Raw genomic sequence first — 26,395 nt, 5'->3', positions numbered from 1 at the left:
AGCTCAATGTCCCTGATATTCACAATGAGGTGGTCACTGACCTCGAGCCAGACATCCTAGAATGTGAAGTGAAGTGGGCCTTAGAAAAGCTGAGCAACAACAAAGCTAGTGGAGGTGACAGTATTCCAGCTGAGCTATTAAAAAACTTAAAAGACGATGCAGTAAAAGTGCTACACTGTGGCAAGTTCTTAAAGAGATGGGCGTACCAGACCATCTTATTTCTCTCTTGAGAAACCTATATGTGGGCCAAGAAGCAACAGTGAGAACTGGACACGGAACCACTGATTGGTTCAAAATTGGGAAAGGAGTCCGGCAAGGCTGTATACTGTCGCCCTGCCTATTTAACTTTTTTTTTTTATTGAAAAGTTTTAACATACATTTTGTCTTTAACAATCCCCCCTCCCCCTCCCATACCCATCCCTCCCTACCCCTACCCCCTTCCCCCCCCCCCGACTTCCCAGAGCTAAGTACAGGGTATAAAAACAAGAAAAAAACAATCATAAACATCCAAATGCTAACAACCACAAACTCTAAAATCTATCACTCTCTAGCTCATATAGGATAACTACAAACACTATTACTATTAAATATAAAAAAAGAAAAAAGAAAAGAAAGGAAGACTTATTCAAATGCTACATGAAACTTTTTAGTCCCGTATTTGTTCTGGATATACTCAATCCATTTTCTCCACTCCATAATGTAACGTTCTTGCGAGTGATCTTTCAAATAAGCCGATATCTTTGCCATCTCTGCCAGGTCTGAAACCTTTAAAGTCCATTCTTCTATAGTCGGCAGTTCCTCCTTCTTCCAATACTGACCTATTAAGAGTCTTGCTGCCGTAATTAAATTCAACATCAACTTAGTGTCCACAACAGTAGCTTCTGTAATTATACCCAACAGAAAGAATTGCGGACAAAACTTTATCTTTTGCTTGAAGATCTTCTGCATATTCCACCAAATTTTTATCCAAAAGGCCTTAACCTTTTTGCAAGTCCACCATATGTGAAAATATGTTGCATCTTCGTCACCACACCTCCAGCATTTGGGCTGATAGTTCGGATACATACTTGCAAGCTTTTTAGGATCTAAATGCCATCTATAAAACATTTTATAAAAGTTCTCTCTTAAATTTTGAGCTTGTGTAAATTTTACGTTCCTCACCCAGATCTTTTCCCATGTGTCCATTGTAATAACTTCTTGGATATTTTGGGCCCATTTTATCATGCAATCTTTAACAAGTTCTGTTTCTGAATCAATTTCTATCAATGCAAGATATATCCGTTTGATATGTGCAGGACCCTGATTTCTAATTTGCTTTATCAGATTTTCATCAGTCATTGTAAAACCAATTTTCAGATCTTCTTTCCACCTGGCCCGTAGCTGAATATATTGAAACCAAGTTTGAATAATCTTCTCATCTCGCAAGAGACCGTACGGTTTCAGACACCAGACATTTCTTTCCAGACTTAAAATCTCCTTATACGTAGTCACATCATGTTTAAAACCAACATTTATATTTTCTATTGCGTGTTTTGGAATTGCCCACAATGGTATCTTACAATCTAACTTATGTCTATACTTCTTCCAGACTCTCAACAATGCCTGTCTTAAAATATGCACTTTGAACACATTATCTACCTTCTTATCATACAACAAATATGCATGCCAGCCAAATAACAAGTCGTGGCCCTCAAGATTTAATAATCTCTCTTGTGTCAAATTAATCCAATCACTTATTCCTGCTAACGCAGCAGCTTCATAATATAATTTAAGATTGGGCATTTTAAGGCCACCTCTTTCACGAGTATCCTGCATAATCTTAAGTTTAACTCGTGGCCTTTTCCCTGCCCAGACAAATTTATTGATACCTCGCTGCCATTCCTCCAGATTAGAATCTTTCTTAAGAACCGATATCATTTGAAATAAAAATAAAAATTTAGGCAGGACATTCATTTTCACTGCTGCGATTCGCCCCAACAAAGACAATTGCAATTTCTCCCAGCTCTCCATTTCTTTTTGAATTTTTCCCCATAATCTTTCATAATTATTTTTATATAACTTTGTATTAGAGGGTGACAAAAACACCCCCAAGTATTTGACCCTCTTGACAATCTCAAATCCAGTTAATCCTTCTAAAAGAGCCCTTTGCGATACTGTCATATTTTTGGCCAGAATTTTAGTTTTTTGTACATTAACTTTAAATCCAGAAACCTTCCCATATTGCATTATTATCTCCATCAGGTCCACAACAGAGTTCTCCGGCTGGGTCACCGTAACAACCAGATCATCTGCGAACGCTCTCAATCTATAATCCTGATCTCTAATTTGTATACCCTTAATTCTTTCCGAATTCCGTATTTTTACCAATAATATCTCCAATGTTAACACAAATAACAAAGGCGATAACGGACACCCTTGCCTTGTGCCCTTCTCAATATTACAAGCTTCAGTCAAGCTATTGTTAACTATTATTCGGGCAGTTTGTTTTTGATATAATGTCCTAATTGTTTGCAAAAATTTATCCCCAAAATTCATTTTATCTAGAACTTTCATCAAAAATTGCCAATTCAATTGATCAAAAGCTTTTTCAGCATCTAAAAAAATTAGCGCCGCAGGGATCTGGTTGTTCCTTTCCAAAAACTCTAACACATCAACTATATGCCTCACATTATTTTTCATTTGCCTACCACTAATAAACCCAGTTTGATCCCCATGAATCACCTGTTGCAGAACCCTCATCAGTCTATTAGCCAACACCTTAGCAAATATCTTATAATCTGTATTTAAAAGTGATATCGGTCTATAATTTTTAACTTGAGTAGCATCTTGATCTTCCTTCGGTATCAAAGAGATAAAAGCAGTTCTCCAAGACGGAGGCACCTTTCCCCCTCTCTGAATTATCTGAAACAGCTCCTTTAACGGCTTTATCAACTCCATTTGTAAATTTTTGTAGTAAACCGCAGTCAAACCATCCGTACCTGGTGCTTTATCCAACTTCAATTCCTTAATTGCTATAAGAATTTCTTCTTCTGTTATCAATTGGTTAATCTCCTCTTTTTGTGCCTGCGTAAGAACCGGGATGCTAGCATTCTCCAAATATACATCAATATCTTTTTCATTAATCTTCTCCTTAGCATATAATTTAGAATAAAAGTCCAGAAAGGCCTCCTTAATAAGATCCTGTTGAAACACAACCTTTCCCTTATGTTCAATTTTATCTATATTAGAAGCCCTTTGCTTTTTCCTTAGTCTATAAGCTAGCCATCTACCTGGCTTGTTAGCATTGCAAAAAGTATTATGCCTAGCAAACCGCAAATTGGTTGCCACTTGGTCAGCCATTAATTTATCAAATTGTCCTCTTAATAGCTTAATAACCTCCTTAGTCTTCACATCCAATGGGTTCAAAATCAAGGCCTTTTCTTTTTCCCTAATTTCATTCTCCAATTCTTTCCTTCTGGCTTCCAAAGTACGTCTGTGTTTATTATTCATATATATCAACACCCCTCTCATATAGGCCTTACTAGCATCCCAAACCATGTCCATAGAAGTATCCTTATTCATATTAATTTCAAAAAAATCCTTCATCCGCTGTTTACATTCTTCCACATTTCTCTGATTTCTAAACAAGTTCTCATTTACGCGCCACGAGCGCCTATCTCTATTGTCCTTATTGATCTCTAACCAAACTGGACTATGGTCAGAAATAGCTCTTGCACAGATCTTTACCTTCTTAATCCTAGAAAAAAAGTCATTGGTCAGCAGAATAAAATCAATTCTTGAAAAAGATTGATGTCTATCAGAAAAAAAAGTATAATCCTTTTCATGCAGGTGAATGTCACGCCAAATATCTCGCAGTTCCAAATCATCCTTCATTTCAAAAAAAGATTTAGGCAATCTGGCATGACTCGGAGAGCGCTTAAAAAGACCAGCCTTATCCATCTGTACATCCAAAACACCATTCCAATCCCCCATAAAAATAAATGATTTGTAATCCAATTGGGTAAGCTTTGTATGAAGTAAGCTAAAAAAATCAGCTTGCTGTTGATTAGGAGCATACAGTCCAACTAAAAGTGTTTTTTTGCCTTCTAGCAGCAAATCTATCATAAGATATCTACCATGCTTATCTGCTTCAATTAGTTCCGCTGATAAAGTAGTTTTAACATAAACAACCACTCCATTTTTCTTATTCATCGCAGAGGCAACAAATTGCGTGCCCAATCTTGAATTGGATAAATACTTTTGGTCCATAACCCTAATATGCGTTTCTTGCAAACATATAACATCAATCTTGAATTGTTTTAAATATTGAAAAACTTTCTTTCTCTTCTGTGGTGAATTTAGTCCATTAACATTCCAGGTTAGAAATTTAGTCGCCATGCGTGGCATCCCGAAGCTGTTGGAGCAGATCTTTAATAGCCCCTCTGTCTTCTTTGGGCCGTGCTCCTCCCACTGCTTCGCTGTAAGTACGCTTTGAGAATTCCATAAACTTCTGTTGGTCTTGCTCTTTTATTTGTTTTGCTCGTTTTAAAGCGGCACGTGTCACCCTCTGCTCTCCAGCAACAGCCGACGAGATTGTACTTTGATCTCCTCCAGCACCATTCTCCTCTTTCTGTCCACCTTCAGCCTCTTGAGATTTCCCTTCTCCAAATCCCTTTGCAGCTTCCAGAAGTGATAGTGGGGTCGCTTTTAAAACATTATTGTAGAAATCACGCGCCTGTGTCACAGTAACCAGACGGTATCTTTTGCCTTCATGCATCACCACCAATCCGACAGGAATCTCCCATCTAAACTTTATTTCACGTTGCTTAAGTTCTTGCACGAGAAATGCAAAATCCTTCCTTCTCCTTAGAATCTTTGGAGGAATTTCTTTTAAAACCAAAACTTCTTGGTCAGCAATCACAACTTTAGTATCATAAGCGGCTTGAATAACTTCATCTCTGGTTTCTCTCTTTGTAAAATAGACCACCACATCTCTAGGTAGCTTTCTCTGTCTAGCAATCCATGAGTTTACACGAAAAACTTTATCCATGCATCCCTTTATTTCAGATGCTGGCTGATCCAATACTGCTTCCAACGCCTCAGAAATCAACTGCTTTAGGTCTTCTTTAGGATTCTCTTTTAAGCCTCTGATTCTGATAGCATGCTGCATCTGATGATACTGGACAAGACTCAATTCTCCGTCCATTCTATCCCTTAAATCTTCATTCTCCAGTACCTTTACTTCTAATATAGCATTCTTTTGACTCAGATCCTCCACTTTTTCATCCAAACTTTGCACACATTCAGCCACGCTTTGCACTGTAGACAAAATGTCTACCCTCATCGCACTAAACTTCTCTTCCATCCTCTCCTCCATTACTTTAAACTTCTCTTCTATCCTCTCCTCCAATTTCTCCAATTTCTCCTCCACCTTTGCCAACTTGTCACCCAGCATTTCTGATATTACCTGGGATTGTTTTTCCAAAGCATCTTCTAGCTCTTTCGATGTCAATGCAGCAGGAGGAAGCAAAGCTTGCAACGATGTCTGTTGCACCGGGGAAGTTCCCGCACTCCGAAGAGTTTTTGAGGGAGGTTTAGCCGCCATCTTTTCACTTTCACTTGTTGCGCACTTTCACTTTAGGTTTATAAAGTCCATTAAGCTAGAGAATAAGAATAAAAGTCCTCTTCACCTTGACCTCCTGTACCGCTCTGCCTGCTCCTTTTTATTCCAAGGTCTTTCCTTCTGGCAGGGGTGGTCGCAAACTCCTGGCTCTGCTCCAAAAATCCCGGAGCAGAGACGCTGAACAGCTGGGAGCAACCCAGGCTACGGGGGAGTTCAATCCTTCAGCCGCCCAAGCTTTAAGCTCAGGCGGCCCCGGAGAACTCAACCTCTACCTGGGGCCTCACCCCCTCCTCTTCTCCCGAGGAGGGGGCTTCAAATCCACCCGAACAGCTGATCGGCGCTGTTTCGGGTGAAAACAACTCAGCTGAGCAGCGGGCAGCCCGAAACGGCTGTCTCTGGCGCCGCGCCGCCACCGGAAGTCCGCCCTGCCTATTTAACTTATATGCAGAGCACATCATGAGAAAGGCAGGGTTAGAGGAATGAAAAGTTGAAATTAAGATTGCCGGAAGAAATATCAACAACCTAAGATATGCAGATGATACCACTCTAATGGCGGAAAGTGAAGAAGAACTAAAGAGCCTCTTGTTGCAGGTGAAGAAGGAAAGTGCAAAACTTGGGTTGAAACTTAACATTAAGAAGACCAAAATCATGGCATCCGGCCCTCTCAATTCCTGGCAAATGGATGGGGAAGAAATGGAGGTAGTGACAGATTTTATTTTCCTGGGCTCCAAGATCACTGCAGATGGGGACTGTAGCCAAGAAATTAAAAGACGCTTGCTCCTGGGGAGGAAAGCAATGACAAATCTAGACAGCACACTAAATAGCAGAGACATCACCCTGTCAACAAAAGTGCGTATAGTTAAGGCTATGGTCTTCCCAGTTGCAATGTATGGCAGTGAAAGTTGGACCATAAAAAAGGCTGAGTGCCAAAGAATTGAGGCCTTTGAACTATGGTGCTGGAGAAGACTCCTGCGAGTCCCTTGGACTGCAAGGCGATCAAACCGGTCAGTCCTAGAGGAGAACAACCCTGACTGCTCTTTAGAAGGCCAGATCCTGAAGCTAAAACTCAAATACATTGGCCACCTAATGAGAAGGAAGGACTCACTGGAGAAGAGCCTAATGCTAGGAAAGATTGAGGGCAATAGAAGAAGGGTGTGACAGAGAATGAGGTGGCTGGACGGAGTCACTGAAGCAGTAGGTGTGAGCTTAAATGGACTCCAGAAGATGGTAGAGGACAGGAAGGCCTGGAGGAACGTTGTCCATAGGGTCACGATGAGTCGGACACGACTTCGCAGCTAACAACAACACTCCTCTCACCAAAGGAGCACGGTGGCTCACATTGTTAAGATGCTGGGTTGACCAGCAGCAAGCCTTCATTTGAGATCCGAGTGCTGCTGTGGGACGGGGTGAGCTCCCATCCTTTGCTCCAGCTCCTGCCAGGGACATGAAAGGAGCCCCCAACTGAGTGTCCCCCAGGCAAAAGTGATGTCAGTGGCTAATCCTTTCAACACGGAAGCGGTTTGGTCCTTCTGGCACAAGTGCGATGCGATCCCTCTCACCTTTGGGTGGTTATTTGAATTAGCTTTTGAAAAGATTACATGGGTAAACACAGCATTATCACTGTTAATAGAAACCTGTGCAGTGAGGTCTGAGGGCTGTAAGATTGGTAACAGTGCCAATGACAGTAAGGTATGGCCTTATCAAAAGGAGAATTCATAAGAGGCTGCCCTGGGACACTCCACCACTGTCCTCTGTATCCTGACAATGTTATCTGTCCTCTCAGTCCTGAGTACCAAATGTCTATCATGAGTATAGAAATTAATGTCACCTGAAGACATGCCATTGATGTTTTAGAGAGTTTTTCATAATACCTTTACCGAAAGAGTTGTCAGTTTGTCGGATTTAGATTTTGGGGTTTAGCCGAAGATAAGGAAAATTTTTCATCAGGTTTAATACAAATTAGCAGGGCTACAAAGACTGAGAAATATGGTTAGGGAATTTGTTAAGTGGAATAATGGTGCTTTAATGTCTGATAGGTGTAATCAACAGTTGAGTTTTCTATAGAAAATTGTTTTCTAATCAACTTGCTCACTACAAAATGCACACTAGTGATATTGTTTAGATGTGCAGTTTTAAGAACTAATACAAGGTTTGATCTGTCAAATTGCACAAAGCTATGACAGTATCAGTGGGGCAATATTTTATCAGGACATTCTCAAAGTATTTGTTATAAATAAAATTGTCCAGCTAATATTGGTAGCAAACCAAATTCATCTTCATTGTGAAACTGTCAAGGTATTTGTGATAAAAGTACAGTTTACAAAATTCCGGTGCTCCTTCGTTGCTCTTATTTAGTAAAGTCTTTTCTAATATGATCAGAGCTTACATTTCTAAAAAAAATAAAATAAAATTCATTCATGAGTAATACAATGGCCTTTCCTCAAGAGGTTTCTTAAGGAAAACTTCACATACCATGGTTTGACTTATTTTCTTTGAATAATCTAGTACTGTAGTTAGAAAAGGACTGGTCCATACAAACAGCAGCCTGACTGGGTCAGACCAAAATCCTAACTCATTAATCCAGCATCCTTGCATTTCCATTAGGGATGTGCAAAATATTATGTGCGTAGATCAGCAAGTATTGGATGGTTCTTGTCCAGACTGAACTCATTAAGAGCTTATCTGGGCACAGATTGTGAATACTTGTGATTTATGCATATACACTATAATTTTGAAAACCCAAGTTTTCGCACCCCCTGGAATATCATCTCGCACCCCCAGTTGGGAACCCCTGATCTATTCTATATCAAGTGCATTAATCTGGCAAGATTCCTGTCAATAGGTGAGTAGAAATAAACATTCCACTTTGATCAGCTCCTTGTGTAGTTTCTGGTTCCTTGCGCGTGAAAGGAGGTGAGCATGTGCTGAAAAATAGTAAAAGAAAATTGGGGGCTTGGGTAGGTATACCTTTCTTGAATTCAAGTGCAGTGGTGGAAAAGTGAAGGGAAGATGCTGGAAATATTGATGGGCAGGCTGATACAGAGGTCATGCAGAGATGGAGAGAAGAGAGGAACAGGTTTATCAACCTTCCTCTAGTTCCCCTGTCAGATGAAGGAGCCATCTGACAGGGAAACTAAGGCAATATAATCCATAAGCTATCTGGGTTTGGTTTGAACAGATTTTTACTTCCTGGAAAAGTCTGGATGACCTTTTAAGCCAGAATGTCTTTGACCAGCTTACCCTATAGTAAGATGGGTGGCCAATAAATTGTATAAATAAAAAATAAAATAAAAATTCATACTTGAATAAAAACACATTTTCCATTTTGTGTATATTTTCAAATGTTTGACATTCACCAGTATGAGGTATTTTCATGTCATAAGCAATACATGAAAACAAGAAGTCCTCAGCGTTTTGTTACATAGAGTAAGAGATATAGGAGTATAGCCAACCGTACCAACAGGCTGAAGAACAGCTTTTATCCATGGGCTGTTAGGCTCTTGAACGGGAAATAATTTTATAAACTTTATGCATGATTGACTTGTGAGGCCGGTGTGTTGTGCAATTAGCTCACATGGTGTAATAAGTTGGAGGGTTTGTGTCACTGTGAGTTGGGGGTGGGGGCACGAAGGGATGCTCAGCCAATCTCAATGTATACATGGTTGTACTTTGACAATGAAGGTTCATTCATTCACACATATGAGAAACGTGAGGGTTATATCAGAGGCCGAGAAGCAAGTCAGCGGCTGATGTCAAAGAACGAATCAAAACAAGACTTGATGAAACTTTCTCCGCAGCTATTTCTGTTGGGTATTATTACAGATTGTACTGTTATAGACGGGACGCGGTGGCTCAGTGGGTTAAGATGCTGAGCTTGTCGATCAGAAGGTCGGCAGTTTGGCGGGTCGAATCCCGAGTGCCGCGTAACAGAGTGAGCACCTGTTACTCGTCCCAGCTTCTGCCAACCTAGCAGTTCGAAAGCACGTAAAAATGCAAGTAGAAAAATAGGGACCACTACGGTGGGAAGGTAACAGCGTTCCGTGCGCCTTTGGTGTCTAGTCATGCCGGCCACATGACCACGGAGACGTCCTCGGACAAGCGCTGGCTCTTCGGCTTTGAAACGGAGATGAGCACCGGCCCCTAGAGTCGGAAACGACTAGCACGCATGAGCGGGGGAACCTTTACCTTTACCTTTACTGTTATAGAAACTAAATTGATGTTGAATTTAATAATGGCAGCAAGTCTTTTGGTATCGCAATATTGGAAGAAAGAGGATCTGCCTACTATAGAAGAGTGGACTCTTAAAAATTTCGAACCTAGCAGAAATGGCAAAAATTTCAGCATATTTGAAAGATCAATTGCAACAAAGATACATTTTGGAATGGAGAAGATGGATTGATTACATTCAGAATAAATATGGGACTAAAAAGTTTCATTTAGCATATGAATGAGTATTAGAATTTAATAAGATGTATTGTTATTTAGCTGTGTTTAATGGGAGTTAAAGTGTGATAGGATTTAAAGTGTATTTATAGATAGTTAGCGTATTTTAGCTCAAGCTTGTTAGATGCAATACCCTGTATTCAGCTCTGGGAAGTCAGGGGGGGGAGGGGGAGGGAAGGGTGGGCTTTATGGGGAGGTGGGGGGAAGTTGGGGGGAGGGGGAGGGTAGGGTGGGTTTATGGGCAGGGGGTTCAATTTATGTTTAAAATGTACTGTAAAACTTTTTTAATAAAAAAAGACTTGATGAAACTCACTTAAACATTTTTGTAACTCAGATAATTGCTTTCTGATGTTAGTTTATGATTGCATGGATTATTTTTTGCTTAGCTAAATAAGATTCATGCAGAAAAAAACTTTAATTTTTGTAGCACAAAGTGTACAGTTGCAAGAAAAAGTATGTGAACCATTTGGGATTACGTGGAGTTTTGCATGAATTGGCCATAAAATGCACTCTAAACGTCATGTAAGTCACAACAATAGAAAAACACAGTCTGCTTAAAATAATACTACACAAACATTAGCTGTTGTCATGTTTTAATTGAACATAAGATGGAAACATTCACAGTGCAGGGTGGAAAAAGTATGTGAACCTTTGGACTTAATAACTGCTTGACCCTCCTTTGGCAGCAATAACCTCAACCAAACGTTTCCTGTAGTTGCAGATCAGACCTGCACAACGATCTGGAGTAATTTTGGACCACTCCTCTTCACAAAACTGTTTCAGTGTAGCAATATTCTTGGGATGTCTGGTGTGAATCGCTCTCTTAAGGTCACGCCACAGCATTTCAATCGGGTTGAGGTCAGGACTCTGACTGGGCCACTCCAGAAGGCGTATTCTGTTCTGTTGAAGCCATTGTTTTGTTGAATTACTTGTATGCTTTGGGTCATTGTCCTGTTGCATCACCCATCCTCTGCGGAGCTTCAGTTGGCAGACAGATGGTTGTACATTTTCCTGCAAAATGTCCTGATAAACTCTGGAATTCATTTTCCCATCAATGACAACAATCCGTCCAGGCCCTGAGGCAGCAAAACAGCCCCAAACCATGATGCTCCCTCCGCCATGTTTTACAGTGGGGATGAGGTTTTGATGTTGGTGTGCTGTGCCTTTTTTTCTCCACACATAGTGTAGTGTGTTTTTCCCAAACAACTCAATTTTGGTTTCATCTGTCCACAGTATATTTTGCCAGTAGTGCTGTGGAACATCCAGGTGCTCTTTTGCAAACTTCAAACGTGCTGCAATATTTTTTTTGGACAGCAATGGCTTCCTCCGTGGTGTCCTCCCATGTACTCCATTCTTGTTTAATGTTTTCCTTATTGTAGATGTGTCAACAAAAATGTTAGCATGTGCCAGAGATTTCTGTAGGTCTTTAGCTGACACTCTAGGATTCTTCTTTACCTCATTAAGCATTATGCACTGTGCTCTTGCAGTCATTTTTACAGGACGACCACGCCTAGGGAGAGTAGCAACAGTGCTAAACTTTCTCCATTTGTAGACAGTCTGTCTTACCGTGGACATATGAACATCAAGGCTTTTGGAGATACTTTTGTAACCCTTTCCAGCTTCATGCAAGTCAACAATTCTTGATCGTAGGTCTTCTAAGAGCTCTTTTCTGCGAGGCATGGTTCACATCAGACAGTGCTTCTTGAGACCAGTAAACCCAAAACAGGTGTGTGTTTTTAAAGGGCAGGACAGCTGTCAGCAACACATCCAATATCATCACACTGGTTGGAGTCAAGGTTGGCTCACTCCTGGCTCCAATTAGCTCTTGGAGAAGTCATTAATTTTAAGTTTAAGTTTATTATATTTGTATACCGCCCTTCTCCCGAAGGACTCAGGGCGGTGAACAGGGCACATATAAAATACAAAGTACAAAAATTAAAAGAGAATTAAATACAGGGCCCGAGCTAAAACAATAAATAATAATGTAAAACCACAATAAAAAACCCCAACACATCCCCCATCAGGCCAGGCCGGCTTGTTCAAATAAAAAGGTCTTCAGATCGCGTCGGAAGGAGCGAAGGTCAGGCACCGTCCGGAGCTCAACCGGCAACTGATTCCATAAGTCCGGGGCGCCCACAGAGAAGGCCCTCCCCCTGGGGGCCACCAGACGACATTCTCTGACCGGTGGCACCCTGAGGAGGCCCTCTCTGTGGGAACGCACAGGGCGGAGGGAAGTTGACGCTGGCAGCAGGTGATCCCCGAGGTACTCCGGACCCATGCCATGTAGGGCCTTGAAAACCATTACCAAAACCTTGAATCTCACTCGGAAGACAACTGGCAGCCAATGCAGCTCGCGGCTAGGGGTTCACATACTTTTTCCACCCTGCACTGTGAATGTTTCCATCTTTTGTTCAATTAAAACATGACAACAGCTAATGTTTGTGTAGTATTATTTTAAGCAGACTGTGTTTTTCTATTGTTGTGACTTACATGACGTTTAGAGCGCATTTTATGGCCAATTCATGCAAAACTCCACGTAATCCCAAAGGGTTCACATACTTTTTCTTGCAACTGTAATTTTGAGAAGATAACGTTAACAGTATTTGGGTTACAAGAGACTTTTGTGGGGTATATGATCAGATGTGGATTTACCAAGCTAAACGTTGTGCAATTGCAAAAATAACAGCAGATTTGAATTCTTGGTGTAAAAACACATATTTTTAGAACCCCTCACTGAAAAAAATTGCAAAAATTAATTTTCACCCCATTAGATGACACGCCCTTATTATTTATTAAAGCATGGTCTTAGTGCTTGTGAATCTGTTATCCAGGTTCTGTTGTATAGTAGTTGTTGCCAAAAATATGTAGGTTTTTTTTTAAAAAAAATCTTAAATAGAATGTTTTCGACTTTCCTACAGGGTGGTGAGAATGTTGACTTTTCTCATTTGGAAGGACCGCCTCACCGGCTTCTGCAGCCATCAGAGCAGAGACATCAGCCAATCCGGAAGGTCACACTGACAAAGGGGACAGTGCAGCAACTGCATCAGCCTCATCAGTACCATCTATCACAGATTCACTCTACATTTCCTCAAGGACTAAAAAATATCCCAGGGATACATCAAGTGAAAAAGGTATTGATTCTGGTTTGTACTGATATCTTCATTGGTTGCTTGAAGAAATAAATTTTCAGGGTTATTGAGACACTGAAAAAGAATTTATCTCAGTGGAATAGATTTGTGAGTTCTTTTGACTTCAGATAAGGCTTTGGATGATTGAAATATTCCTATGTCTAAGGTGGTTCTCAGCATTTCCATATCTTATACTTCCCAGATAAGTTAGGTTCCAATTTTTAACATCTTGAGAAGCCTCAAACAAAATTCATGGGAAATGTGGTAACTGTATTGGGGACTGTTGATCTAAAACCCTTTTGTAAGATCTTTGGAACTGTGCATTTTCATGTAGTATAAAAAAGCTTGGGGGCCTACATTTTGCAATCTCTAGTTCTTTATTGCCATAACATATATCAGAGTTGTTGGGACTTGTCTTATGGAACACCTGTAAAGTGGGAAGGGTTAACTTGAGTTGAGGACACTATTGGAAATAAAAGATTTCATGAATGAAAGAGTTGTTGCTGTAGCAAGCCTTAGTGTTTTAGGAGTGTTTTCTCCTAAGGATGGAACTTTTTGTTACATTGCAGTTTTCCTATGATTTTGGAAATCATTGGAGCCCTGGTGGCACCGTGGTTAAGTGCAGTATTGCATGCAAACTCTACCCACAGCCTGGAGTTTGATCCTGACTGGCTCAAGGTTGACTCAGCCTTCCATCCTTCTGAGGTTGGTAAAATGAGGACCCAGATTGTTGGGGGCAATATGCAAATAATACTGACATTGTTAAACCACCCAGAGAGTGCTGTAAAGTGCTATGGAGCAGTATGTAAGACAGAAATGCTATGCTGCTGTGCTGTTTCCTATCTGTACTATTAAAAGTCTCTTGTCTGTTTGTTTATAAACTTCAATTGGATGAAACAGTTCATCATAGGGCAACAATTTTTGAATCAACATACCTCAAAAAGGCTAACTTACATAAAGCATCCAAAATCTGGGAGCCATGACTCCAGTGGGATTGAAATTAGGCAAAGTTATGGCCATTTGAGTGCTGCCACGGTTAGCCACAGTCACATGATCATCATTTCAAATGTTTCCTGCCAGCGTCCTACAAGGAAACTCAATGGGGATGTCAGCAGGAAGTCAGAAGTTGTTCCCGCTCCCACTGCTTTTTTACCTGCATGTGGTCATTCTGTTTCTCTGTTTAGCTAAGGAAATAATTCTGAAATGATGACTCGGTGGGTCATCGGCTGTCTAGTTCATAATATTAATGAGAGTGAATCTAAGAGAAATGTGACTGCCATGCCAATAGCTGTGTTTACTAGTGGAACTTTAGTAATTTGTCCTCCAACCCTTCTAAGAGAATATATAATTTTTGTGTTAATCTGTAAGATTCTGTAAGCAGAAGCATGAAATCAAATACTTTTTTTCTCACCAGGGTATTCCACATGGGAGAGGCAGGGGGATCACAGGCCAGATGGGCCGAGGCCGCTTGATGCCAAGTAAACCAAATCTGCGTGTGGTAGAGTGCAAACCTCAGCCCTGCATCGTGTCAGTGGAAGGGCTTTCTTCATCCACCACAGATATTCAGCTGAAAAACCTGCTCATGTCAGTAGGACCCATTCAGGTAGATCATCTCCCATTTTTGTTACTTTTGCCAGAAATCTTAAATCCTACAAAGCTCTATACCAGTGTTTCTCAACCTTGGCAACTTTAAGATATCTGGACTTCAACTCCCAGAATCCCTCAGCCAGTGGGATTCTGGGAATTAAAGTCCAAATACCTTAAAAATGCCAGGGTTGAGAAACACTGCTCTATACCTTTGAAAGAAGAGGCACAATATTTGGTATCTGGCTGTTAACTACATATATTTAAAGATGTCCACCACCAAAGTATCTGAAAGGGGGGGAAAATTCGGATAACTAAATCATACTCACTTGCAGACCAGTGGATGCTTTTGCAATCTTGACCTGGTCACTGATTTCACCCATTTTCTGAATTTGACATTACATATGAACAAACCAAATGGACTGGGTTTCCATAGCACCAATAAGCCCCAAGAGAATTAACTAAAAATAAAACTGACCATGCTTAGCAGGTTACACAAATGCAGCCACCAAGTCTTTAGGTTGGTTAAAATGGTATGAAATGGTATAGGGTTTCCTGCCTGAGCAGGGGGTTGGACTAGATGACCTCCAAGGTCCCTTCCAACTTTATATTATTATTATTATTATCTTTATTATAAAATGTGGTGGCTCAGTGGTTAGGATGCAGTATTGCAGGCTAACTCTGACTACAGCCAGGAGTTCGATCCTGACTGGCTCAAGGTTTTTTTTTTTTTTTTTTTTTTTATTGAAAAGTTTTAAAAATACAGTTTTCCTTTAAAAAACCCCCTTCCCCCTCCCTACCTCCCCTCCCTACCTCCCCCCTTCCCCCCCCTCCCCCCCTCCCTCCTCCCCCCCCACCTCCCCCTAACCCCCCTCCCCCCCCCGGACTTCCCAGAGCTAAATACAAGGTATATATATATAAAAAGGCAATCATAAACAACCATATACTAACAACTATAAATTCTAAAATCCATCACTCTCTAACTTATATAGGATCAAACAAAACTTAGCGTTATTAAATATATATAAAAGACAAAATAAAAAAAGAAAAAAGAAAACGAAAGAAGACTTATTCAAATGCTAGATAAAACTTCTTGACCCTATACTTATTCTGGATAAACTCAATCCATTTTCTCCATTCCATAATATAATGTTCTTGCGAGTAATCTTTCAAATAGGCCGAAATCTTCGCCATCTCTGCCAAGTCGGAAACCTTTAAAATCCACTCTTGTATAGTCGGCAGTTCCTCTTTCTTCCAATATTGACCTATCAAAAGTCTTGCTGCCGTAACTAAATTCAGCATCAACTTAGAGTCCACAACTGTAGCGTCAACAATTATTCCCAACAAAAAAAATTGCGGACAAAACTTTATCCTCCGTTTAAAAATCTTCTGCATATTCCACCAGACTTTTATCCAAAAAGCCTTGACCTTTTTACATGTCCACCATATGTGAAAATATGTTGCCTCTTCATCACCACACCTCCAACATTTAGGCTGATAATTCGGATACATACTTGCAAGCTTTTTAGGATCTAGATGCCATCTATAAAACATTTTGTAAAAGTTCTCTCTTAAACTTTGAGCTTGAGTGAATTTTACATTCCTCACCCAGATCTTTTCCCACGTGTCCATTGTAATAACTTCCTGAATGTTTTGGGCCCATTTTATCATACAATCCTTAACAAGCTCTGTTTCTGAATCGATCTCTATCAATGCAAGATATATCCGTTTAATATGTGCTGGTCCTTGATTTCTAATTTGCTTTATCAAATTTTCATCAGTCGTTGCAAATCCATTTTTTTGGTCTTCTTTCCACCTGGCCTGTAACTGAATATATTGAAACCAAGTCTGAACAACCTTCTCTTCTCGCAAGAAACTATATGATTTCAAGCACCAAATATTCCTTTCCAAACTTAAAATTTCCTTGTAAGTAGTCTCATCATGTTTGAAACCAGCATGTATATTTTCTATTGCGTGTTTTGGGATTGCCCACAATGGTATCTTGCTGCTTAACTTATGTCTATACTTCTTCCAAACTCTCAGCAATGCCTGTCTTAAAATATGCATCCTAAACACAGTATCTACCTTCTTATCATACAACAAATATGCATGCCAGCCAAACAACAGATCATGGCCCTCAAGATTTAATAACCTCGATTGTGTCAAATTAATCCAATCACTTATTCCTACTAGTGCAGCAGCTTCATAATATAATTTAAAATTAGGCATTTTAAGGCCACCTCTCTCACGAGTATCCTGCATAATCTTAAGTTTAACTCGTGGCTTTTTCCCTGCCCACACAAATTTATTGATACCACGCTGCCATTCCTCCAAGTTAGAGTCTTTCTTAAGAATCGGTATCATTTGAAATAAGAATAAAAATTTGGGCAGGACATTCATTTTCACTGCTGCGATCCGTCCCAACAAAGACAATTGCAATTTTTCCCAACTCTCCAGTTCTTTTTGAATTTTCCCCCATAACTTTTCATAACTATTTTTATATAGCTTTGTATTAGAGGGCGACAAAATCACCCCCAAATATTTAACCCTTTTAACAATCTCAAATCCAGTTAATCCTTCTAAGAGAGCCTTCTGCGAAACTGTCATATTTCTAACCAAAATTTTAGTTTTCTGTATATTTACTTTAAATCCAGAAACCTTCCCATATTGTGTTATTATCTCCATCAGGTCCACAACAGAGTTCTCTGGCTGGGTCACTGTAACAACCAGATCATCTGCAAATGCTCTCAATCTATAATCCTGATCTCCAACTTGTATCCCCTTAATTTTTTCCGAATTCCGAATCTTAACCAATAGTATCTCTAATGTTAATATAAATAACAAGGGCGATAGCGGACAGCCTTGCCTTGTGCCCTTCTCAATATTACATACTGTTGTCAAACTATTGTTAACTATAATTCGGGCAGTTTGTTTTTGGTATAATGCCCTAATCGGTTGTAAAAATTTTTCCCCAAAATCCATTTTGTCTAAAACTTTCAACAAAAATTGCCAGTTCAATTGATCAAAAGCCTTTTCAGCATCTAAAAAGATTAGCGCAGCAGAGATCTGGTTGTGCCTTTCCAAAAACTCTAACACATCAACTATATGTCTCACATTGGTTTTCATTTGTCTTCCACTAATAAACCCCGTTTGGTCCCCATGAATCACCTGTTGCAGAACCCTCATCAGTCTATTAGCCAAAACCTTAGCAAATATCTTATAATCTGTATTTAAAAGCGATATCGGTCTGTAATTTTTAACTAAAGTAGCATCCTGGTCTTCCTTCGGAATCAAAGAGATAAAAGCTGTTCTCCAAGACGGGGGCACCTTTCCCCCCCTCTGGATTGTCTGGAACAGTTCCTTTAACGGTTTTATCATCTCTAATTGTAAGTTTTTATAATAGGCCGCAGTCAAGCCATCAGTGCCTGGTGCTTTATCCACCTTCAGTTCCTTAATAGCTGTAAAAATTTCTTCTTCTGTAATCAGTTGGTTAATCCCCTCTTTTTGTACTTGCGTAAGAACCGGGATGCTAGCCTTCTCCAAATACGTATCAATATCTTTTGCATTAATGTCCTCTTTAGTATATAATTTCGAATAAAAATCCACAAAGGCATCCTTAATAAGATTCTGTTGATACACAACCCTTCCTTTATGCTCAATCTTATCTATATTAGATGCCCTTTGTTTTTTCCTCAGTCTATAAGCCAACCATCTGCCTGGCTTATTAGCATTGCAAAAAGTATTATGCCTAGCAAACCGCAGATTGGTCGCCACTTGATCAGCCATTAATTTATCAAATTGTCCTCGTAACAGTCTAATAGCCTCCTTGATCTTCACCTCCTCTGGGTTCAAAATCAAAGCCTTTTCTTTTTCCTTTATTTCATTCTCCAGTTCTTTCCTTCTAGTTTCCACTGCACGTCTATGTCTATTATTCATATATATCAACACCCCTCTCATATAGGCCTTGCTAGCATCCCAAACCATATCCATAGAGGTACCCTTATTCATATTCATCTCAAAAAAATCCTTCATCCGCTGTTTGCATTCTTCCACATTTCTCTGATTTCTAAACAAATTCTCATTTACGCGCCATGAGCGTCTATCTCCTCTTTCCTTATCAATCTCCAACCACACTGGACTGTGATCAGAGATAATTCTTGCGCAGATTTTCACCTTTTTAGTTCTCAAAAGAAGATCATTAGTCAACAAAATAAAATCAATCCTCGAAAAAGATTGGTGTCTATCAGAATAAAATGTATAATCCTTCTCCCGCAAATGTCTCTCACGCCAAATATCTCGCAATTCCAGGTCATCCTTCATTTCAAAAAAAGATTTAGGCAGTCTAGCGTGACTTGGAATGCGTTTAAAGGCTCCAGCCTTATCCAACTGTACATCCATAACTCCATTCCAGTCCCCCATAAAAATAAAGGATTTATAATCCAACTGGGTAAGCTTTGTATGAAGTAAACTAAAAAAGTCAGCTTGTTGTTGATTTGGAGCATATAATCCAACTAAAAGCGTCTTTTTACCTTCAAACAACAGCTCGATCATAACATATCTTCCATGCTTATCTGCTTCAATTAGGTCCGCTGTTAAGGCACTTTTAACATAAACAACCACTCCATTTTTCTTATTCTCTGCAGAAGCAACAAATTGCGTACCCAGCCTCGAGTTCAATAAATACTTTTGATCCAAAACTCTAATATGCGTTTCTTGCAGGCATATAACATCTATCTTAAATTGTTTTAAATATTGAAAAACTTTCTTCCTCTTCTGCGGTGAGTTTAGTCCATTAACATTCCAGGTTAAAAATTTAGTTGCCATGTATATCCTCGAAAAGCTCTTGGACCACAGCTTTGATAGGACTGGTTACTTTAGGCCGTGCTCCTCCCACAGCTTGGCTATGAATGCGATGTGAAGAATCTGAAGACTTTTGCTGATCTTGTTCTTTTATTTTCTTTGCTCGTTTTAAAGCAGCACGCGTCACTCTTTGCTCTCTAGGATCATCCAAAGAGATTGTAGCTTGATCTCCTCCAGCACCATTTTCCTCTGTTTCCTCCTCTTGTTGTTCTTCTTCTCCAGATCCCTTTCCAGCTTCCAAGAGCGTTAATGAGGTTGCTTTTAAGACATTATTGTAGAAATCACGTGCTTGTTTCACAGTAGTCAGCCTATACCTTTTACCTTCATACATCACCATCAGCCCCTCTGGAATCTCCCATCTGAACCTTATATCTCTTTGCTTGAGCTCTTGCACAAGAAATGTATAGTCCTTTCTTCCCCTTAAAATCCTTGGAGGAATTTCTTTTAAAACCAAGACTTCTTGTTCAGCAATCACAACCTTAACATCATAGGCAGCTTGTATAACTTGATCTCTAATTTCTCTTTTTGCAAAATAAACCACCACATCTCTAGGCAACTTTCTCTGTCTGGCAATCCATGAATTCACCCGAAACACTTTATCCATAGCTGCTCTTATTTCAGATGCTGGCTGGTTCAATACCCCTTCGAGAGCCTCAGAGATCAGCTGCTTTAAATCTTCTTTAACATTCTCTTTTAAGCCTCTAATTCTGACAGCAAACTGCATCTGGTAATGTTGGGCATGGCTTAACTCCCTTTCCAACTTGCCTCTTTCAATTTCATTCTCCCGTGCTTTTACTTCTAGTATAGCATTCCTTTGAGCCAAATCATCCACTTTTTCATCTAAATCTTCCACACATTCCGCCACTTTATGCACTGAAGTCAAAATGTCTACCTTCATCACGCTGTACTTCTGTTCCATCCTCTCTTCCATTCTTTCCTCAAATTTCTCCAATTTCTCCTCCATCTGTGCAAATTTATCAGCAATTGATTGATTAATTGATTCCAAAAGTACCTGGGCATGTTTATCCAAGGCATCTCGCAAATCCTTCGATGTCAGCACTTCAGGAGGGTGCAATGCCTGTAGTGATGATTGTTGCACCGGCGAGGATCCTCCACTCCGAAGAGTTTTAGAGGGAGGTTTAGCCGCCATCTTTTAATCCTCAATTATGACGCACTTTCAATTAAAGTTTAAAAAGTCCAACAAGTTAGAGAGTACAGTAAAATAGTCCTCTTCACCTTTTCCTCTTGTACCGCTCTGCCTGCTCCTTTAAATCATAGTCCTTTCATCAGGCAGGGCTGGTTCGCAGACGCCTGGCTCTGCTCCAGGAAGTTCGGAGCAGAGACGACGGCCAGCTGGGAGCAACCCAGGCTTCGGGGGAGTTCGATCCTTCAGCCGCCCAAGCTCAAAGCTCAGGCGGCCTCGGAGAACTCTACCCCTACCTGGGGCCTCACCCCCTCCTCTTCTCCCGAGGAGGGGGCTTCAATTTCGCCCGAACAGCTGATCGGCGCTGTTTCAGGCAAAAAAACAAACAGCTGAGCCGCGGGCAGCCAGGGGAGGCTGTCTTCAGCGCCGCGCCGCCAGCGGAAGTCATGACTGGCTCAAGGTTGATTCAGCTTTCCATCCTTCCAAGGTCAGTAAAATGACCCAGATTGTTGGGAACTATATGCTGACATTGTAATCCGCTCAGAGAGTGCTGTAAAGCACTGTGGAGCAGTATATAAATGTAAGTGCCAGTGCTAAAATGTGGCAGCATACAGTGCTGTTCTATATTTTGCACCTACAAGCACTCCCAGTTTTTATACAGCACTTTTCTGTCCCCTCTCTAATCTGCTAATGAGGAATGGAAAAATTCATTCCATTCCATGCTAACAAGGAAATTTAATGAGAATATTTTCTTAAGCAAATGTTTTGGTGGGTGCACATACTTATTAACACCAGTTATTTCCATGAGCCACCACTGAGCTCTTAAAGGCCTGTTTTAGATGGGACTGCCTCCACCCAGTCTCACATCTAGCTAAGTCAGAAGTTGTACCCAGGGTTAGGTTCTTCCTCACCATGTAGAGAAACTAACCCTTAAACAATAGAGGATCCTGCTTTTATTTGATTGCAGCCCATCTTCTAAACCATGAAGTGGCTGAAAAAAGGAGGACTGGAACTTATTAAGGAACCAAGTAATTTAGGGATGTTCTTATTCAGGTGTTCCTATCACCTGTGAAGGAAGGAGGCCAATATAGGGCCTGCTGTGTGGGGTAAAAATTCTCAGTGAAACCTCCTTTGTTGACTGAATTTATCACCTTCCCTCCCTCCAAGTATTTTAAGGTAAAGCCTCCAAATTGGGTGTGAATACTGATGACTTCCCAGCACTAAACAGAGCCCCTTGGCCTACTTTTTCCAAGTCAGCTAACTTTGGCTTGGTGTTGCCACATAGTGGCCCAGGAATTACAGAAATATGGTGTAAAGTAGTAACTTATTTTAGGATTAGGCATGCATATTTTGAATAGATTGGTATAGGGACCCATCTGTCTCTTGCTCTTGATACAAATTTTTGAAATTAGCATTATCAGCATTCTCTGAACCAGCTGGGAAAATGTTTCTTGCCAATTCCATCTGTCTCTAGGTAAAAATGTCAACTAAAGTACATTTTCAGTTTCAAGGGGAGGCTAATACAGAATAATCTGTGAATGTATTTTTCACTAATAACTTGCCATCTCTGTCTTCAAATCTTTTTGGTTTTATTACTTAAAAATGGATTTGCCTTGCTTTCTGGTTCTTCTGTTGGGTCCGTATGAAAGTATGATCTACCTAGAGAAAATTTCTGCAAGAATGAAGAAAGAAAAGAATTCTTACTGTGAAAGGTTACATTGTTTCTGGATCTTAGGAATTTACCCAGTCATACTTGGTTGGGAGTTTCCCATTTTCAAGCTCTGGGTATTAGTCCTGTCAACGCACAGTAATTATCATCTGGACAGGTTGTCTTAATTTAGTGATAAAACCCATACAGTAATTGAAGAAAACAAGTGAATGGGCAGGAGTTGGAAATAAGGAAAGCATTTTCACTTTCATAAAGGGAAGTCAAAGATGAATGAAAATTACTGTCATCCCTCCAGGGGGACAAAGATAAGCATGGTAGCCCTGCCCACTTGTTGTCACCCTTCTTGTGAAAGGGTGAGTGACTTGTCAAGGTAATGATTTAGAAGCTAACCAGCTTGTATAATGTGAGATGAATGATACAGTGTTAGGAATGTCTCAGCCGGAGTCTGTATCCCTTTAAGAACTTGAGTATAAAAGGGAAGGCCTTGCTGGAGTCTTTCTCTCTTGTCCGTTTCCTGCTGTAATTGCTGTGTATTGGAGTTTGCTGAATTATCACTACATGTATGTATTTTGTTTCTAGTATATTGTAGATAGTGTGTAATATAGACCACATTTAATACAAACCACTGTTTACTGTATTTACTCCTGGGTTGTCTCAGCACAATAAGACTGTGCATGCTCTGACAGGTTATGGGCCCAGAGTGAAGAGAAACCCAGTGAGAGCTTGAACCAGAGCCAGAGGAGTTGAGGCTTGTGGTTTGTTTTGGTTTGTGGTGGTTTAAAGCAGGCAACATGGCTTCCATCAGTGTAATGGGAGGAGGTTTTGCAGTATCTTGGCTGAATGAGACAAACTACCTCTCCTGGAGTCTGAAAATGGAGATGTACCTGCGAAGGGAGGAGTTGTGGATGATAGTTGCTGATCCACCTGCAACCCTGGATGATGGGGACCAGAGAAAGAACAAGAAAGCATTGGCTAGTATAATCTTCAGTTTAAAGGATAGCCAGCTGATACACGTGAGGGGTCTCCAGTCTGCTAAGGAGTGCTGGGAATCTTTGTGCAGTGTGTATGTGAGAGAGACTGCAAGCAGCAAAGTAATGCTGACAAGAAAGCTATATAAAGCACAGCTGAAGCTGGGAGAGAGCATGTCTATGCATTTGCAGTCCATGAAAAAGACATTCCTAGAGTTAGAAGAAATAGGAATGACTTTTACTGAGTCACATAAGGTGTATGTGGTGCTCAGTTCATTGGACAATTCATTGGACATCCTAGTGACCAGTTTAGAGTCTATGCAAGAGAAGGACTTAACCATGAGTTATTTGACTGGCTGGTTGCTGGAGGAGGAACAGAAATGGCTGGAAAAGCAGCAGAGATTGGGTGACGACAACGCACAGCCCAAGCCTAGAACTGCTATGTCCCAGGGTGCCGACACAGCAGCTGAGAAAGTTTGCATGGTGAAACGTTGTTTCAAGTGTGGTTCTACAGAGCATCTCCAGAGATGCTGCCCTGAGAGGAGAAACAGGAGCAGCGAGACAACTGACATTTTCCCTGGTAGCGAGTTTAACAGAGAAAAGCGGTTGTTGGACAGTGGGGCCAGTCAGCATATTGCAAATGACCCACAAATGTTTTCCAATTTGAGACCAGCTAAGCAAGCATTTGTTAGCTTGGCAAATGGACAACAGTCTGCTGTAAAAGGGGAATGTAAAGTTTATGTACCTGGTATAGGAGAAATGTGCCAGAGTTAGACCATAATTTACTCAGTATTTCTAGCTTGGATAAAATGGGGTATGAAGTAATGTTTGCAAAGGGTCAAGACACCATAAGGAAAGGTGGGAAGATTTGTGCACAAGGTGTTAAAACAGGATAATTTGTATGTACTAAAAACAGCAGGAAGGTTGTCTCACAAACAATCCCAAGCATGATAACTGTGTACATTTATTACACAGAAGGTTAGGACACGCAAGTTTTAAAGTGCTGCAGAGGATGCCAGATCTAGCTGAGGGACTTAAAATTAAAAAATGCAACACATATTTGGATTGTGTTATTTGCAGGGAGTCAAAGTCTAGTGTGTATCTTGTAAGAAAAGCACGAGGCAAACTAACAGGGTTTTGCAGTTAGTGCATGCTGATTTAATTGGTCCTATGGCGCCGTCTCTTGGAGGAGCTAGGTATGTACTAGTCTTAGTAGATGACTACACCAGGTATGGGTTCTGCTATTTAATACAGAACAAAAGTGAAGTTCTACAACAGTTTAAGCAATGGGTGAACTTTATAGAGAGAAGGTATGGCCATAAGGTATGCCAGCTACAAACAGACAGGGGAACAGAGTTTATGTCTGATAATTTCCAAAGGTGGCTGAGAAATTTAGGCATAAAGCATAGATGTACAAACCCTTACACACCAGCAGAAAATGGAGTGGCTGAAAGGAGAAATGGTATATTGCAGACCATGAAGAACTCACTGCTGGCAGATGCAGGAATGAGTAACATGTACTAGGGAGAAGCCATAAAAACAGCCAACTATTTAGTGAACATGGTATGGAGTGTTGCTATCAATGGAACTCCATATTACATGCTATATGGAAGGAAACCTGCATTGACTCACCTAAGGACATTTGGCAGTTATGCCTGGTAGCATATTCCCAAAGGGTCATTCCATGTCAAGTGGTCTGGGGGTCCCTGCTCGACCATCATGGATTTCGATTAAATTTTCTGTGAACATGCACACATGTCCCCAATGAACATTGGTAAAGTGTTATGTTTGCCGATGCAATACTTGCGGAGATATAGTCATTTGTTTGACCCCATACTGCAGCCTTCTACAGTATGACTCTGAGGTTCCAGCAACTTTGAGACATAATATCTCTGGCAATATTTTGTTGAGAGAAACAAAACTTGGCCATCTTGTACAACTTTTTGTGCTCTATTAAACAAAATAATAAAAATATTCTCATGAGCGATCTCCATCTAGATAATTTGGAGCAAAGTTGACTGAAAATATTGCAGCTGAAAAAAAGTTTAAAGTTTGGCTCTTTATATCTCTGGAAGGAAAGGTATGATAAACATGAAACTTTGCGCGTAATAACTTAGCAACACAAGGTTTTTGAATAGAATATTTCATTCTCCTACTGCTTTCCAATAGTTTACAAATTGAGTGTAAAGTTGACTTTTTCTGTAAAAATGCCCAAAATAGGGTATTTTCAGCCCGCTTTTACAAAAAAAAAAGACCTTCTGGAAACTCTATTAAATCATTCTCATTAGAAAGAGCATGTTTCGGTCACTGCAAGATGGGCACTGGGGAATGAATCTCCCTTCCCCAAGTCCGATTTCTACCAGCTGGGGAGTCCAATAGGACTGAAAGTCGCCCCATAGACGTGACTGGCCAAAGGGTGAAACTTTGCAGATCGCAGGCCAGCAGTAGCTGGCCTGCTTGATCCAAATGAGCCCTCGGGACTGGCAGGAAGTAAGGCTAACTGCACCCATGCGGTCTGCCACAAGCAGCTGATCGTCTGAGACAACAAATTTTAAAGTGGAAGGCAAACAGCCAATCTGGCTGAGACTACTTTTCTTATCTCTCTACAAGTGGATACCAGTTCTGTGAAACAGCATTCCCAGCATTCCAACAGCATTCAAAAACAAACCCGCTAGCTCCAGGGAGGGGGGATTTTTTCCTTACCCCTCTCCCCTGAACTATGAGCGGTGGTTTAAGCTTTGGGGAAATTAAAACTGACTTATAACAATACTGTGATGCAGACTGAGTCATAAAAGGATAACTTGGAAAACTTTTGGTTTTATAGATCCTTTTTGTTTATTTCTGGTTTGGAAAACAACGGGTTTTTAACTTCTTAAACTTTTTCAAAGTATGGTGGGAATGGACATCTAATGACATCTAGTGGCAAAACTGAGAACTATATAAAGTTTGCTCTCATTGGAGTAAAACTTGGCTGTATGCCCAGACATTTTAAACATC

At 40.5% G+C, this 26,395-nt stretch overlaps 1 protein-coding gene across 4 annotated transcripts in view; it reads left to right on the top strand.

Annotated features, from left to right (window-relative positions):
• LOC308676208 (RNA-binding protein 33-like) overlaps nucleotides 1-26,395 on the top strand; it is a 293,110-nt gene that overhangs the window by 226,500 nt on the left and 40,215 nt on the right. For all 4 annotated transcript variants that reach the window (XM_081341982.1, XM_081341985.1, XM_081341984.1 and 1 more), the window contains 2 exons: nucleotides 12,964-13,176; nucleotides 14,588-14,776. In XM_081341982.1, coding sequence (XP_081198108.1) covers nucleotides 12,964-13,176; nucleotides 14,588-14,776 — 402 coding nt within the window. The remainder of the gene's footprint in view (nucleotides 1-12,963; nucleotides 13,177-14,587; nucleotides 14,777-26,395) is intronic.

This window comes from Vipera berus (genome assembly GCF_964194415.1).
Source record: "Vipera berus genome assembly, chromosome: W".
Lineage (NCBI taxonomy): Eukaryota > Metazoa > Chordata > Lepidosauria > Squamata > Viperidae > Vipera > Vipera berus.
Note: the sequence above shows the minus strand (reverse complement) of the source record. Positions and strands in the feature narration are given on the sequence as shown.